The sequence below is a fragment of the Elephantulus edwardii genome, unplaced genomic scaffold, assembly GCF_000299155.1.
Source record: "Elephantulus edwardii isolate Elephantulus edwardi_28Jun2011 unplaced genomic scaffold, EleEdw1.0 scaffold00084, whole genome shotgun sequence".
Taxonomy (NCBI): Eukaryota; Metazoa; Chordata; class Mammalia; order Macroscelidea; family Macroscelididae; genus Elephantulus; species Elephantulus edwardii.
Genome location: NW_006399834.1, coordinates 12,359,465 through 12,377,579, shown reverse-complemented (window position 1 = coordinate 12,377,579; position 18,115 = coordinate 12,359,465). Strand labels below are relative to the sequence as shown.

Genomic DNA, 18,115 nt, shown 5'->3' with positions numbered 1-18,115 from the left:
CTTTTACAAATCTCTTTTAAAATAAAAGATATAATTACAAGTGTATTTTCAGTTCTTGAATGTGAATGTTGAAGCTATATTTCCAGAACTGGCAAAATTTTGTTCTCTATTTCCATGTATAAAAGATCTCACAGTTCTGGGAAAACACTTTTTTAAAAAATGAAATACAACAAATAAGGTATGCTGCCGAGTCCTGGGGGAGAAGTTTCCCAGAGTCTTTGAATTTCCTCCTATTCTACTTCTTTACAAGATTTCTAAGACCAAGTCCTTTTCTGCAGTCTCTCAAACAAGGTAAAAAAGAAAAATACCCCCTAGATATATTCCTTAGATTTTCTATTATGCTTCTCAAGTTCCCAGTAGCTTCTGAAGTAACCTAAGATGAATTCTGGAGTTATTTTTTATTATGTTTTAATTTTAGTTCCTCTTTTAGGTCTGAGATAAAATAGATGATCATAACTGCTGTGCTTGGAGATGCATTTCATGGCACAATTTGTACATGACCTGTGCAAGGTCACATCATGGAAAGAAGACAGGAATGATAGATAACAAATCGACTCCAGCTTTTCGCCTTGGAGAACTTTCGGGTAACCTAGTTAAGCCTGCTTTACTTAGTGCAATAGAGCAAGTAAGATTTCTGTTTAAGCAGTGTGTAACAGATATATCCTGTACCAAGGACCTCACTCTAGCTTTGACTGTGAAAACTAGAGACATACTCAGAATTAGTGCTCAAATCACTGATCATTTAGGGTCTTTTTTTTATCACATTGATTCTTGTTGCAGATTGTGGTAAACCAGATGATCATCTTCCATGAGAGCCCAAGGTATAGCCATTAGGTCTTTGCAAGCATTTTCTATTCCTCATTTAAGCATCATTCACCTTGTAAATCTTTCCTTTATATCCCCTGCATTTGGCTAATAATATCATTTCATGAATTCATAGTCTTTTGTATCTATCAGAGTAACTATCAGATTCTATTATTTTGTTTGTGCATTGTCACTACCACTATATATGAAGACTTGTCCTGTGTACAGAGTTCTGATGGCATAGTGGCAAAAAGCTGCACTGCAATCCCAAAGGTACGTGGTTCAAGGCCACCAGCCACTCCATGGGAGAAGATTGGGCAATCTCCTTCCATGAGATTAACTGCCTTGAAAACCCACTGAAGAGTCAGCTATTGGTTGGATGAAGCTCTACAGTACATAACAACAAGAGCAACAACAACAGCAGATGCTATGCCCCAGGCACTATAGTAAGCACTTTAGATATGGCAATCTATTTTGACATCTATCTTGAGAAAGGTAGGTATTTTTTCCTCAATTTCATAAAGCAGAAATCCAAAGCATAGAAGAGTTAACAGTAAAAGCTGGTTAAGTGGCAGGAATAGAGCTAGGGTAGTCTGACTTCAAGTCTGGTCCTTTCTTCTTATTTTTTTATGTCTCCCTTGTGGACTAATACGGTGTTTGATATGGTGAAGTATTTTATAAACATTTGTTGAGCAAATAGAAAGAATAATCATTCTTATTCCTCCTTAATTTTTATAATCTTAATTTTAAAAATAAATTTTGTCTTAAGTTGAGTTCACACTCCCCCTTGACTGAGTTCATTTGTCCAGAAAAAATATTCAAACCATACTGAAGAAGAGAGAATCAATGGGAGTCAAAGGCCTGGGGTTTTGCTAAGTAAGAATCAAGGATCTCTGTAGTTCTAGAGGATAAGGAATCATGCTGCTAAACCAAAGGCAGTGGTTCAAATCCACCAGCTACTTTTCTAAAGAAATATGAACTATCTCCATCCATGTGATTTACAGCCTCTGAAAATATGCTGGAGGGTCAGCTATGAGTTGGTTTCAACATGACAGCAGTGAGTGAGTGAACCAAGTCAAAGTCATAACCATTCAGTGTCTCATTCAGGTTCTGTATTTGTAGTTATGAGATACCTACAAGGACCTCTCCTCACAGCTGTACTACACTGTGCATGTAATGTGATGTGGAAACATTTTACAACAGAAGTATTATTAGGAAAAAAAGAAGAAGAAGAGGCTTGCTATTCTTTGCAAGCAGATGTGACTCAGGGAAATAGTTTCATTTGCAGAATGTTTATAATAAAGTGCTAGGGTTTTGTTTGCTTGTTTTTTTGGGTTTTGTGATTGTACTTGTAGATTTGGGAGTGGTGGCTGAGGCATCTAGTTTGGTTAAGAACTAAATACATTCAGAGGAGTGAGGAGGGTGGGGGTGAGGGTATAACGAGAGGGTTGCACAATTTGATGAATGAAGGGTAAAAGAAATGGGAAATATCTGGTGTGGAAGATAATGTATATGAACTTCATAAGTAAACCAGTATAAAATAAACATTTTATTTAAAGAAAAACCCCTAGATGAGTTTGTTTTTCCTGAGATATTTAAATCCATACCTCAAGTCCCCTTAGTCCTCGGATTAAAAAAAACCCCTCTTTTATCTGTTAAATAACCTTTTAATCCTTATACTTTGCATATATTCTTTATTTTTATCATTATAATAATTCTAGCCCACTGTAGGAATTTGGTAAATGCAAAGGTTTCTAAATGTATAAATTGTAAATATTAGGATCTCTTCAATATTTAAAAAATAATCCTGAAAAATATGTTTTAATGACTGTATAACCTTCAATTAGGATAAAATATAGCATAATTTAAACAGATAGGTTTGGGAGCAAGAGTGGCATCCACTTCCTAAATAATATGCTTCCAGAAACTCTATGAACTTTGATAAATGTTGATAGTTGTAGAGGGGCTACAGGCCTTTTGTTAATAGAGTCGCTATGAGTTGTGCTCAACTCAAAGGCAATTAACAACAACTGTATACATTTTAGTGGACACCCAATTTTTGTTATCATAAATAACAATATGGCAACATTCTCTCACTGACACTGTGTGAAGACCAGATAGGGCTGTAGGAAAAGTGCTTCCTTAGTTCCTAGAACAGTAGTTCTCTGAGAGCTTGCTGAAATGCAGATTCTGGGGCCCCAAGGACTGGTGAGAATTATATTAAGTGAATTAACTCAATCTCATAAAGACCATAGACATACATGAACGGTATTAGACTATTACTGTAGAATGAGTATGAGGATCCAAGGAGGTGAGAGCAGAGCAGAGGAGTAAAGATGGGTGGGGTGGGAGGAGGTGTGGGTAAAGAAAAGAAGAAAGATCTGGTGTGAAAAAGAATGCATACAGACTTTGTTAAGTAAACCAGTAAGAAATAATAATAATAATAAATTTTAAAAGTTCTCATCTGATCTTTCAAGGGTGGCCTGGTTAGATGGTCTGACTTAGAGGAATACTGGCATTTGATAATGTTTTCCTCTATATACCTTCATTTTTCTTCTAGCCACTGAGTTTGTTTATCTTCATTTTTCTCCCAATAAAAAAATGAGTTGTGTTTTCAAGTATCAGGTTCAATTTGTTGTTGTTGTTAAGTGCCATCAAATCGTAGACAAATCATAGTGACCCTATGAATGTAAGACGTGAACACTTGTATAACTTTCATCGTTTCACCAAGCTCATAGGGTTTCCAGAAGCAATCTATTTTGGAAGTGGATGCCACTCCTGCTTCCAAGCTTGTTTTAATCGGGAAGCTCCACTAAACACTGTCCACCATGGGTAACCATTATCGCATCTGACACATCAGTGTCATAGTGTTCAGTATCACAGCAACCACGAGTGGCCTCTGTACAGCAAGTGGACAGACCAGTGCTATACCACTTAGAAGAATGTTTGACCCACAACAATTAAAACCAGGCTTAAGGGCCACAGATTAAAATCACCCACCTTTGGCTTGGTAGCATCATTTTCTGTCCACTAGGCCAGCTGAGCTTTATGCTGTTGTTAAGTGCCATTGAGTTGTAGACGACTCATAGTGACCCTATGAATGAAAGACCTGAACAGTTGTATAACTTTCATCATTTTTCCATGTTCATAGAGTTTCTGAAGGTAAGCTATTTCAGAAGAGGATGCCACTCCTGCTTCCAAGCTTCTTTTAATTGCGGAGCTCCACCAAACACTGTACATCATGGGTAACCATTATGCAGTAGGTTCACTATAGCCTTTTAAAAAGAGTTGCTCACATTTTACATAACTCTTTAATTAATCACATACCTATACAATCTCTACAGCTCCATTTGGTGCACACCCCACCTTCACTCCACACCACCTATTCATGCTCTATACTTAACTCTGCTTCATCCCAGAGCCTCTCCTTTGCTCATCAGGCATGCTTGCAAATCTAGTTTGCTTGTGCCTGCTCTTCTTTCCTCTTTAATTATATAAGCATCACATAGAATGTCACTTCCTCAAAGAAGCTTCCCTTGATGCCTTGATCTAAACACCCTTCCAGGCAAAAATTTATGGTTGTTCCTTATTCTTGTCTTCACAGCACATCATAATTCATGAGTGTGTGGTATCGGAGAACTGTCATCAGCACAAGCCCCATGAAACAGGTACAAAGCTAGTCCTTCTCTCCTAGGTCTGGTGCAATTCCAGGGGAGCACCAGTGGGAGTGCTTCAGATGGTGAACAGCATGGGCTCTAGGGCCCAATTCTACTATGTAGTCACTGTGTGACCTTAGGCAAGTTTCTTAAGCTTTCTGTGTCTGTGTTCTTCATTAGGGCTTATACTTAAGTCCTATACAGGCTTATTATGACAATTACATGATCAACTGTAGTTTGATAAATCTGGATGATACAATGCATCCAATTTAAACAACATTGGAAAAGTAAGCATTAAACACACTTTTATGAAATATATAGAAGTCTGGGCTTTTAAATTATGTTCTTTCTCATCATTCCCACAGCCAAAACATTAGCCTAATCATCTTTTCCCTGCAGCCTCTTCCTTAAAAAATAGTTCCACTTTTGTCTTGAATGACTGCCCAACATACTCTCCACTTCATGTTATTATTTGCAGCTCTGATCCTTCCATCATGTCGCTCAGGTGCCAAGCCATCTCCCTTCTTTCTTTCAAATATTTCCTGAAATGTGACCTCCTCCGTGGAAACTTCTTCAAGTGGAAATGAGCTCATCATTCCATTCTGTTTCCAACACATAAGTTTGAGGTTGATGTTTGAGGCCCCAGAGCCATAAATTCTACGAGCTTTCCAGCGGCTGCATGAGTCTCACCTTCCGGTGTCAGTTGGATTCCTCATTTGCCTGCACTTAAGAATGTGAGTCTCAGAGGCCACGGTGGTGTTTAACATCTCTGTGGACACTCAGCATAATGCCAACACATACAGACGACAAAGAAATGTTGACTCAGTGATGATTTAATTACTTTGTTCATGCCAGGAACAAAAACTGTATACTTTCAAATTTGTTTCTCCCCATTACAGTATGTTTCTATGCTAACTTTATTCTGAGACTGACTTTCCTCACTTACTTTCACAAAAAATAAACCTCACACTGCTACACACACACACACACACACACACACACACACACACACACACACACACACCACCCCTACATGAAATTGTAATGCTACATTACATGAAAATATAAAACTAATAATAGTTACTATGTTGTGAGTCAAAATAGATCTTTAGAATCACGGTGTTTTATGTAAAAGGCTCCTCGTTTAAAACTTCACTGCATATGCCTTATTGGTTGTTTTGTAAATCTAACTTGGATAACCAAAACATGTCAATACTCATTTTTAAGCGACTTGTTGTATTCGGTGCATGTACCATTATGGAGAACTTACACTCAGAGCAAAAAGATTTGTAGCAAAGCATATGACCTTCTTCCCACTACAATGACCATCCCCTAATTAGGCAATGCATCTGATAGTCATTAACAGGAATGAGATAATGAATCACTTTCTCTCTTCTTTGTTAATTTGCTGTAACCAAGCGGCTAATGGATGTCAGAGCTGAGTGATTGCACTGATTATAGTGATTTATAGTTGCAACAAAACAATTTAAAACCATTCTGATTATTCATGTTAAAGATGCTTTATGTTTTGTTTACTAAATGTTTTATGCCCCCCCCTTCTCCCACTCCTAAAATACTGTCCCTCTCCTAGCCTGCCACCTTTCATGAAAAGACATCTTCCTAGAAAACTTGGAAGTTTTAAGGGTTGATATTTTTTTCTGTTTTTATGGATTTAAACTAAGCCATTTCAGTGTGTGTGTGTGTATGTGTGTGTGTCTATACACACACACACATATTTATATTTAAAGTTTACCCAGTAGAAACGAAAAGCCTTAGGGGTAGAAAGAAAACTTCAGTGGTGCCTAGTTCAAAAGAAGACAGAAATAAGAGGAAATAAGGAAAACTTCAAGCCACTTACCTTGGGGCTTCCAGTCCCTTCCTCATCCTCCACAGACACATCAGTAGCCAGTATCTCGGCTTTGATGGCATCCAGGGCCCTGAGAATCCAGCTGTGTTGCCGTTTGATTTGCCTCTGCAGCTCCTTCCATTGACTTGCAATCATCCGCAGCATGTCCTTCAGTCCTTCTCCAAGAGGAGGGGGAAAACACAAGTTGTGGACCTGACTGTCTTTACACATTAGTATTTTGTATTTAGCAAGTTAGGTGGACATTTCAAACAATATGCTTATTTTAAGCTACGTACCATATGAACTATTATTTGTCACTCAGAACAGAGCAAGGTAATTCTTGGCTTCACACAATACGTAAAGTCCCAAAATAATGAGATTATTAGATTAATGTTTGGAAATCTACTTAGATCCAATGTACTGACTGAGAACATTTCAAGTAGAATAGTATTTCTATGTATAAATATGAATAATGCTATAGAGCTCACATTCCAGATAAAAGGCCTTGTTTGTTTCTGTGTGGAGACCGTAAAATGATCAGAAAGATGTATATAAATAGGTAAAGTTAATCCAAGGAGTAATATAGTAAATGGGCCACAATTAAGACAGTTGGTTCGGTATAAGCAAATCTGATTAATGCAACTCTTCTTTGTAGCCTTGGTAAGAGCCAAATTGCAATTCATCTTGTCTGAAACTCCTTTATTGCTAGGATAAGTACAATTAAATTATAAAACTATTTTTTTATTTACAATATGTTCCTCAAAAGTACAATAGTACCAGGGTGAGAAGTGGGTGAAGACCAAAATCTCTGTTAAAGCAATGGCCAGCAAAGAGCCTGTGAACTGTTCATGTGTGTCAATGGACAGTGCAACAATCAGCTATCTGAGATTGTCTAGGTCCATAATGCTATCTATAAGCTCCCTAATGCATATGCATGTGTAACTATATGCACAATTCTCTCATTATCTTAATGTTATTTCCAGAGCACCTACATCTAAAAGCATGTCAATGTGAAGTTTTTAGAAATGTAATTTCAATTGAAACTCAGGTGAACAGCAAGCCCAAAATAAAATGAACAGACCATTTGGAGGCAGTATTTCATCTTATAAGTATCACAGCACTGTATGTAGTATTATGAAACATTTATAAATCTTGAAGGTCAATCTGATAATGTAAATATTAATAATACATAAGGAAGTGAATATATGCAGTAATTTACAGCAATGCTTCTTCATTCTTAATAGTCTGGAGACATAAAGACTTGCAATATTTCAGGAGGATTTACCTGCTTTGTGAGATGCAATAAGCTCGAGAAGTTGCTGTCCTTCCTCCTCCACAGCTTCCTTGAGAGCACAATGACTGTCGACATTCAACTTAAAACTCTGCAAGGAAAGAGGTGACTATCAAATCCTGGCAAGGCAGTGAAGCCTAATACACACACACACACACACACATACACACAGAGACTGCTACATTTTACTAAGAATCACACAGCCCAATTTACTCACTAGACGAAACTTATTTACAAAACTAAAAGCTATTGATATTAAGGATCTAAATGGTATGAAATGTTTCTGTTAGATTAGCAGAATGCAATCTGTTTGGAAACAGCTGACAAATCTAGAAATTCATTAGGTTTTTATGAAAAGTCACATCCCGTAGGCTATGTCAAGAATAGCAGTGTTCTATAAAACACACTGAATTTCTACCAGCACATGTGAGCTCTTTCTTTCCTTCAGCTTTTTAAAAAATGGTAGTGATAGCACTATTTATGAAACCATAAAAATTTGGCAGCATAAAATATATTAGCCTTATGTGCACACACATAAATCCATTAATATGGTAGTGTTTGATTCAGCTCTGGTTTTCAGACACCACACAAATCATAGGCTATTGATGTGAAGTTAGGTGCATACTGAAGAATCAGATGCTTCTCAAACCTTTGATTTTATTTTAAAGTTTATGTCTTACACTGTAACCTTATTTTAGAAATGAACACATCAAGAATATCAGAGCATATTTTTGTTTATGACAGTCATCCAGAAGACAAAGCCTGGCGTCATATTAAAATCAAAGGTAGAGCCTCTTCTTCCAGGAAGCCTTCCCTAATAAATGCTTATGGAGAGTTAATTACTCCCTACTCTCTATCACTCTTTTTCTTCTACTTACTTGACCATATAATGTTCTGATTTATGTTCATAATTGGCCACTAGCTTATAAGCCAGTTGAAAGAATTGCTATTTTTACATTCCTCACCAATTCTTGTCTCATAGAAAGTGTTCGATAAATGTTTGCTGGAATGGCAGGAGATATCTGCTGAACTGGATCGATAGCACTCTCGGAAGAGTAAGGTTTCCATTTAAATATTTCAACAACAAGATGTTTTCTGAAGATTTTTTTTTTTCATCCCTGGAACGTTATAAGGCATTCCAACCACAGGAGGTCCAAGGGGGATTAATCATAGTAAACAATCTGTTGAATCAATTGTTAATCTTCAAAGTGAAAATTTATTTCTTGACTTGACAGTTAGAGCAAGCATGGTTTTGAAATGTTATATGCCAAAATTTGGTTTCTTCATGATAAGTCAAAATCAAATCCATTACCATCAAGTCAATTCCAATCCATAAGAAGCAAATGTAGTAAGGCTACAAAATGTATTTTGCTCCTACTAAAAATTTATCAGAGGGAGCTCTGGTGATACAGTCCATCCAGAGTTGAACTGATAACATGAAAGACCCTACTTTTGTGATGATTTGAATCCACTAGCAGGTCCTCTTTGGGAGAAAAAGAAGCAATCTTCAACCAGGTGATTTACAGCCTCAGAAACCAAATGGAGAGTTAGCTGTGAGTCAGTGTCAACTCCATGGCAATGAGGTTTTTTTTTACTTTGAAAGCCTCAGAAACCCCACTGGAGGGTCAGCTGTGAGTGGACGTTGACTAGATGACAATGATTTTGATTTTGAAAGGCATAGTACATAATGTATTGTGCTAAGTGGAAGGTCAGCTGTTTGCATTTACTGACTGCTCGAGAGCAGGGTGGTCAGTCCCCACTGCAAAGATTTACGGCCTCAGAAACCAAGGCAGAGTCACAAATGACTTGATGAAAGGGAGCTTGGTTTTTAAACATTGGGTAATAACTGTATATTCTATATTGTACTTGACATTAAGAGTATTTCCTTGAATCTAGAGATGATACAGTGTTATTTTAATGAAAGAGGCTAAACAGCTCTCAACTCTGAAATCTGATGTTTAGTCTTGCACACATCCAGAAATCATATATTGGCCTCTTCTCTATGGTGAGTCAGGTAATAGCTACTTAGGGGATATAAGGCATGGCCTCTGGCATCAAAAGGAACTTGCATGTTTTACTAAAAGAGCAAAGAGAATCCTGACTCATCTTGAAGGTTCAGTTGTGAGTCTAAACTCTCCTCTCCTTAGTGGAGTAGAGAGTCTTTGTTAAAGTTCATAAAGCAGAAGAGAATGATAAAAAGAAACCAGAAATGAAGGCAATGGAGATGGGCAGATTAGGCCTTGAAGTACAAAGATAAGAATTTTGACTGGGGGGAAAAAAAGGTCTGCCACCAAAATGATGAATCATCTCATCTGACTAGAAGCATAATACCCTTACGTTTCCGCTAAATATGACAGAGACAATTTCAGGTTTTCCTACGAACTGTTCATCATTTATTTTATCCTCTTTCGGCTATAAGAGTTTTGTTGAATGAAAAGAATACAACGGATCATAAGACTGATGCTTCTGGTCAATCTGAGCAACATAGTACCTATTAAAAATTGAATGTTTATCATTTATAGTCAAACATAGCTGCATGCATATTTGTCAGTTTCCTGGAATTCATTTACCCTAATGAACAGTGCAGAAAAGGAGATATGTCTGTATTTCTGGGGGGAAAGGACAAGGAAAGAGAAATACCCACGATCAGTCTGAGAGGACCGAAACATGGGAAGAAATCTAGTCTAGAAATTTTTCCATAACTGTAAATGTCACCTAATGCTCTTTGATTTACTGTTTACTTAAAACAGACTTGTGTGAATAGCTGGCAATCGTGGGTTTCCAAAGAGGTGCATGAGGCCCATCAGGCCTGGGTCTCAGAGCAGAGGGGAACCTAAGGACCTGTGAGGAGGCCGAGTAATTTGGCATAATTGAAGCCAAGAGGATAGAATAGATGCAGCTGGATCAGGCATCAAGACGATGTGGAAGCATTTGATTAGGAAATTGGAAAAGATGAGGGATTCATTATTAGGCAAAGGATAGGCTGATAAGCTTGATGCTATATAAAAAAGCCATTTAACATAACCATTACCCAAATAGCACAATATTGCTTGATTTTCAGGTGCACCCATTAACCATTAATAATACCAACTAAGGAGCTCACAACAGGCCTCTGAGGAGGCAGCAGCCGAGCTGGCAAAGTAACAAAATTGTCAATGAACTGTCTGACTGCTAAAGGAGTCTATAATAAGCTCTCCCATTGTGCGCCCACTTCTTCCCTAAGGAAGGAAGCTTAAACTAGAAGTTTTTCTTTCTCTTGATTTCTTCTCATTTTTTTTAACTTGATACTCAGACACTTTTTTCATCCTTGCCCCACTAACACATTTCCTCAGCAATCCCTTATGGTACAATATTCTCTCTCTGCAACATGCATATGTCAGAAAGTGCAGGACAACTCTCTGGAGATTGAATTTATGGAAAGAGCATTGCCACAGGCAGGTGCCACAGTCCTGTGTCCCTGATTATGTGAAATTCCATAAATAAGAGTGATCTGAATGCTGTAGGACACCAGATCTTTTAGTGTCTTTAAAACAGCATGAAACTGAATGAATGAAGAGAATAATTAAGGAAATGGAAAATATGGGGACTGAAACAAAGGAATAAGGTTATGAAAAAGATGATACATCAGAGATTGACCAAAAGGTATTCCCACAATGGCAACCTACAACATTATTTATTTGAATAGAATTGCTTTTATTATTTCTTGGCAGGATGAAATTCAGGTAAGTCCCCTAAACTGTTTGTCAACCATGATCAAATCTTACAAAGATGGTAAAATCAAATATTTTATTTCGCTAATGCAGATGACACAACTTTGCTCGTTGAAACTGAGGAGGACCTCATGCACTTACTGCAGAGGGTCAAGGACTGCAGCCTTCAGTATGGACTGAGGCTCAATGTCAAGAAGTCAAAAATTCTCACCACCGGACCAATCGGTATCATCAGGATGGATGGTGAAGAGATTGAGAGTGTTCACAGCTTCAGTTTGCTCGGCTCCACGGTCAACACTCTTGGCACCAGTATCCAGGAAATAAAAAAACATATTGCAATGGGAAAGTCTGCGGTTAGGGACCTCTCTAAAGTACTCAAGAGCAACGGTGTCTCTCTGGAGACTAAGGTGCGCCTGATACAGGCCATTGTTGCAATCATTTGTTATGCATCAGAGAGTTGGACAATGACTAGGGAGGATAGAAGAAGAATTGATGCCTTTGATCTGTGGTGCTGGAGAAGAGTATTGAATGTACCATGGACTGCCAAGAAAACAAATAGATTTATCCTAGAGAGGGTTAAACCAGGCTGCTCCTTGGAGGCAAGGATTCTGGGGCTTCGCCTGACATACTTTGGACATGCTGTAAGGAGAGACAGGTCTTTAGAGAGGGACATCATGCTGGGTAGAGTAGAGGGACAGTGCAGGAGGAGAAGACCCTCTATGAGATGGATTGATTCAGTGACTGGAGTAATTGGGATGGGTGTGTCAGAGGCAATGAGATTGGTACGGGTTAGAGCACGGTTTAGGGCTGTTGTACATAGGGTCGCTATGAGTCGCAAACGACTCGACGGCACATAACAACAACAACAACAACAATATTTTAAATAATTTAGTTTTGTGAGAATAAGGAGGACATATATTGTTAGGTGTGCTCAAGTTGACTACAACTTATAGGGACCTAACAGACAACACAGCTAAGCCTTGCTCCGTCTTGTGCTCCATGATGAAGCCCATTATTACAGTTACTCTGTCAATTCATCTTGTTGAGGGTCTTTCTTTCTTTAACAGATGCTCACTCACTTTTCCCAACATACTTTTTTCCAAGTAACTCTTGATAACATGTCTAATGTCTGAGAAACTAAATGTCACAATTTTTGCCTCAATGAAGCTTCTCGGCTGTCCTTCCTCCAAGACAGACTTGTCAATTCTTTTTGGCAGTCCATGGGATAGTCAGGGCTCCAACTTCATAATTCAAAGTCAGGGATTTTTCTCTGGTCATCCTTACTCACGGTTCAACTTTCAGATGCACAGGAAGCAACTGAAAATACTAGGACTTGGATTAATCCCCCTTAGTCTTTCAACTTGATCCTTAGCATTTTGGAAAAGTCTTTGACAGAAAATTTTCCCAATGTAACATATCCTTTGATTTCGTAGTGGTTATATGCACATGAAAGGAACAATGGAAATGAATACCTTGATATAAACAAAAAAGCCCCACAAATGCCACTCCTATAGGATTATAAAGCTAATTATGGATAGTTTGTTACAAATAAATAGTGGGAAAGACTATGTCTCTGTTTTAGCAGCATCATATCATTAGTGAATATTTTAGCCACCCACACAGAATCTTGGTTGTATGTCAGCCCAACTGAGCTCTGTGAGGCTTGTGATGTAATGCTTGTGAATGAACAAAGAAGCCAAAAAGTCCATAGTCGGAGTCTTTCTTGACCCAACAGCACATACTTAACAACACTGTTGGTGTCAGGCAGAGTCATCCACACTGGTCTTCATGTAGCTTGTATTTTACTGTTGTTGTGTGGCTGAGGTAAAAATGATTCCTGGATGACCCTCCACTAGGATTTCAGAGGCTATAAATCACATCAGGTAAGTCTGCGCATCTTACTTCCAGGGAGCAGCTGGTGTATTCTAACCACGCACCTTTGGATTGGCAGTGCAGATCTTTACCATTAAGCCAGTAACGTTATATGCTCTAATAGAGAATACCTGATTAAGGAAGGAGTTCTAGCAGCATAGTGGTTAAGTATTTGGTTGCTAACCTCACGGTTAATGGTTCAAACCATTTAGCTGCTCTGCAGAATATGTGGCAATCTTCTTGCAGAAGAAAGCTATAACAATCTCTTCCATAAAAATTGAAAAGTTTAAAAAGTCAAAGACACTGGTGTGGAGTAAGAACCAGTTCGTAGCTAATTTTCCAGTGGATTTTCTAAAGCTGTAAATTGCATAGGAGGAGACGGCCCATCTTTCACCTATAGATCAGCTAGTGGATTCAAAACACCTGTCTGGATTAGCAACACAACTCTTTGGCCTAGTGGCAAGAAGCTGTGCTGCAATCCCATAGACACACAGTTCAAATCCACCAGGTGCTCTGTGCGAGAAGGATGGGCCATTTCCTCCCATGCTATTAACTGTCTCTGAAAACCTGCTATGGGTTGGTTCTGACTCGATGGTACACAACAACGACAGGTATTCAACAACAATTACTTTGGTTTGAATTTTGTGGTTAATGGAAAGGGGTGGAGCCTGGGGGCAAAGTGACCTGCTCAGCTAGATTTTTTTTCCATCGGTCTGGAGGAATGGCAATCAGTGTCCTCCTTATAGGCAGTGATGGTAAAATTTTGTCTCATTTGTTTAAGGCCGGTTTTCAGGTGGGTCCAGTACTAGGAAAAAGATAGCCTGCTTAGGAAAGGAGCAAGTTAGCAAAAGAGCAAAAGACTCTTAACAAAGTAGATTACCACAGGAACTATCACGGTGGGCTTGAGCATGGCGGACATGCAAGGGTTAGAGCTCCTGCTCATGGTCACTGTGAGTTGGCATGGACTTGGTGGTGCCTAATAAAGCATTATGCTGGCCAAGCAAAGCCAGCTTGGTACTGCAACCCACTTGAGTGTGATAAGTGTCATAAAGGTGCTGTGGAGTTCCAAGCTGAGACACAGACTTGAGGTTCAGAGCTTGTGTGGAAAAGACTTAGCTTGTACAAGAACAAACTGGGAGGAGGGTAGAGAGAATAGTGCAACAATGAATGAATGGAAACCCAAAATCTCTGTAAATGTTTATGAAAATGAATAAAATATAGAAAAAAAATAAAAGACTTAGCTTGTACATGTCCCGTTAAACAGTTACCGTTAAACACAGCGTGAAAGGGACACCGGTGCGAAATGCTTGTAACAGGGTAAGGGAGGCAGCAGTGGGGCTGCTCAAAACTTAATCCTCTGTACCCTAAGAGTGCAATTGATGCAGATCTGTGTTCTAGAAAGATCTTCCTGGCTTCTGTATAGCTGATCTTAAGAAAACAGACTGGAGGCAAAGAATTCATTTAAGGAATCCGTTAAAATAATATAGGCCAAATGTTTCTGCATGTACTTATTTTTTTTAAATTAAAACAGGGTGCACTCTTTTGAATTAATGGAAGTAGGGGGGAAAGGGAGAAAATCTCTGTCGTTTTAAAGTTTTTCTCAGTGCGTGAGAGCAGCATTTGCCAGAATTCAGTTCTCTGGCTGCTCTGATGATAAATACCAGAGGTTATTAGTCAGGAGTCTCCAAATGTGAAAGACATATTGAACTGATGAACTTTTACTCCCTGTCATTTTAAAGAGATGGTATATATTCTGATGAATAAGGTACTTGATGACACTTTTTCTTCACACAAAAGATTTTTACTACCCTAGGAAAATGAAAAGTTGCCTTTTTTTTTAACAAGGGAAAGAGGAAGAATGTGTGTTCAGTCAGAGAATTGGCAGCTTGAAAAGCCACCGGCTACATGTCACAATAAGGTAGATAGCACAGTGGCTGCAACCAAGGGTTCACACACTGCTACGCTCGAGAGCATGGTACAGGGCAGAGGAGTGGTTTTGTTTTGCTGCGCACAGGGTCGCTATGAGGTAGAACTGGTGTGACGTAACAAGAACAAAGTCACACCTCAGGCCACCTTTTGCCCTAGTTCCACTGTAAGCCGTGCCCAGAGCCTTAAAACATAGATCTTTAAAATGCTATAGGCTCTAAGCAGTAGAAGATTTCTAAAAGTATTTCTTTGCTTTCAAATCTCCTGAAAATCTAGTAGAATATTATGATATTGTTATGTTTTTGTTATGTGCCGTTGTGTCAGAACTGACTCACAGATGATCCTCACCCTCCAGTATATTTTCAGAGGCTTTATGGAAGGAGATTGTCGATCTTTCTCCTGGAAAGAAGCTGGTGAGATGTCTTTGGGATGGCAGGGCAACTCTTTACCCACTAGTCCATACAGTCTTACAAATGAAGACTATCCCATGACCTGGAAAACAATATATTACAAGAAAATAAAATTCAAAATTTTGCCTATGATGAAACCAAATGTGCGTATCACTTAATGTCCATGACATATTCTGTGAGTGTGGATGTTACATGATTTGGACATTGTATGAGCACCATATTAAAAATTTATGAGAGCCTGCTTCCAGTAGTCCTTGTCACCCCACTGCTGCTGCTGCTACAGCTGCTGCTAGAAGTCAGAGGAACCGGCATTAGCAGCAGCAGCCCCTGAGAGGGAGCAGAGAGGCTGGCAGACCGAGGGAGGAGTGGCCAGGCCCACCGACTGTTCAGCCCACAGTGGGAGCGGCCTGTGCCCCACAGCCCTGCGGCCTGTCTGCTGGACAAAGATTTAGGGCGTGAGTCCAGAGCCACAACCATGGCCTCAGCTGCCTGTACCTCGCATGTAGTGCAATGCTCCAAGTGTCTGGATTTAGGATCTTTAAAACCATTAAGGGTAAATAAAAAAATGAAATCAGAGTTGCTTTCTCTTGGGGGAAAAAATGTCTTGTGGTCATTATGGCTGTATAGGGGATCATAACTTCATTATCGTGTACCTTCAAGTCAGAATCGACCCATAGCTGACCTTCCAGTGGGTTTTCAGAGGCAGTTAACAGCACAGGAGGAGATGGCCCATCCTTCTCCTGTGCAGTGCCTGGTGAATTTGAACTGCACACCTTCGAAATGCAGTGCAGTTTCTCACCACTAGGCCACCAGGGCTAACTTTTAGTGATACTTTCTTTAAAGTCAAGATCAGTTGGTGTTGTTGACATAGATCTATAGCTGACCCTCTTGGGGGTGTTTTAGAGTCAGTCAGTCAAACAGGAGGAGACTGCCCATCTTTCTCCCACAGAGCAGCTATTGGATTCAAACTGTGTGCCTTTGGGATCACACAGTGCAGGTTCTTACCATCAGGCCACCAGGGCTGCTACACCTAATTAGTAGTCCCGCTGCATGGGGGAAAAGGGACAAATCTCAGGGAAACAATAAAATGTTCACGCCATCTGTGCAGAGTAGGATTTGGAGTTAATATTGTTGTTGTTGTTAGGTACAGTCAAGCCAACTATAACTCATAGCGACCCGATAAACAACAGATATGAACCTTGGCCTGCCTTGCACCATCCTCATAACTGTTGATATAATAGAGTCCATTCTACAGGCACCGCCAATGCATCTTGCTGAGGGTCCCTTCCCTTTATTGACCCTTCACCTTTCTCAGCATGATGAGACTGGCCCCACCATCTTCATCTCCTATGAGCACCTGGTTGTACTTTCTCTGAGCATGTTTGGTTCTTTAAATAGTCCACAAGTATTCTGTACTCTTCTCCAACAGAGCCCCAAATCATTAAAGAGTTTTCAGGGCTTTAGTTTTGTAAAGCATAAATGGAAATAATAATATTTGACTTCTACGCTGCTATGCGAATTCTAGATAATGAAGGTAAAGCATTTGAAACTGCACACTTTGTAGACCCTTCAATTTCGTTGTTCTCAATTTCTTAAGTGTTCTACATAGCTATTGTTAGCTGATATAGAGGCAGCCCCCTGGCCAGTGGCGACCGGGCACAAAGGAGGGAAATGCTGCCCCGTCCTGCAGCAGCATCATAATAGTTACAGGTCGAACCAGCGTAACTCATAGAGCTTTCATGGGCTTATCGTGATGGAAACACAATTCCAAGTCCTTCTTCCCCCTTAGCCTGGAAGATCCACTCAAATCTGCTCAGCATCCCAGCAGCAGACAAGCCTCTACTGATGAGCAGAGAGTGGCTGCAGATGAAGGGCACTGAATCGAACTTGGGTCCCTACATGGAAGGTGCATATTTCACCATGTAAATCTAAACTGCCCTTGTTATACATAGTAGGAAGTACTTTATAACATTGCCAAGTAACAAATGACACATTGTTGAAGTTTTTTTAATTCTTCAAGAGCAGACCCCAAATGTCCTTGCCCTTGTGTCATCACCTGACACAGGCAGCCCAGAGAGATTAGCCAAAAACAATAAACATTGTTATCTGAGAGGCAGGGAAGAGTTAACCTGGAATAAGAAGCCAGTGTACTGGGCACTGCTTTTTTCCTCAAGTGTGTGACCATGGACAAGTCATTTAACCCTTCTGGGCTTCTGTTTCTTTATCTATAATCCAGGCATTTGGACTTAATGATTTCCAATCCTGAACACTTTGATTTTATCTTCTCCAAGCCATGCAATTAACAATCAGCAATTTGGGATAATACTTATTTCTTTTAAACCAGAGAATTTTCAAAAGGGGAAGAATCCCAAAGGCCATCTATCTGCTCATCTACCCCAAGGCCTCTCCGTCCCTCCAGCATCCCAGACAGATGTGCCTGTTCTATTTTTAACCATCTCTAGAGAAGTCTCTTCTAAATCTTTATCCTGAGTTCACAAAATTTGTTCTCTGGAATTTAACTGCTCTGTGAAGAGCAGTGTGAGCTTCCCTCTGCTTCAGATTCTTCTGCCAAGACATTTCTCCAGCCTGGGGGTTAGAGA

General features: G+C 39.5%; 1 protein-coding gene across 1 annotated transcript in view; it reads right to left on the bottom strand.

Annotated features, from left to right (window-relative positions):
• Positions 1 to 18,115, bottom strand: part of AKAP6 (A kinase (PRKA) anchor protein 6) — a 524,496-nt gene that overhangs the window by 318,445 nt on the left and 187,936 nt on the right. The window contains exons 5-6 of the mRNA XM_006889980.1: positions 7,592 to 7,688; positions 6,319 to 6,482 (exon numbers count right to left, since the gene is read on the bottom strand). Of these exons, the coding sequence (XP_006890042.1) occupies positions 6,319 to 6,482; positions 7,592 to 7,688 (261 nt within the window). The remainder of the gene's footprint in view (positions 1 to 6,318; positions 6,483 to 7,591; positions 7,689 to 18,115) is intronic.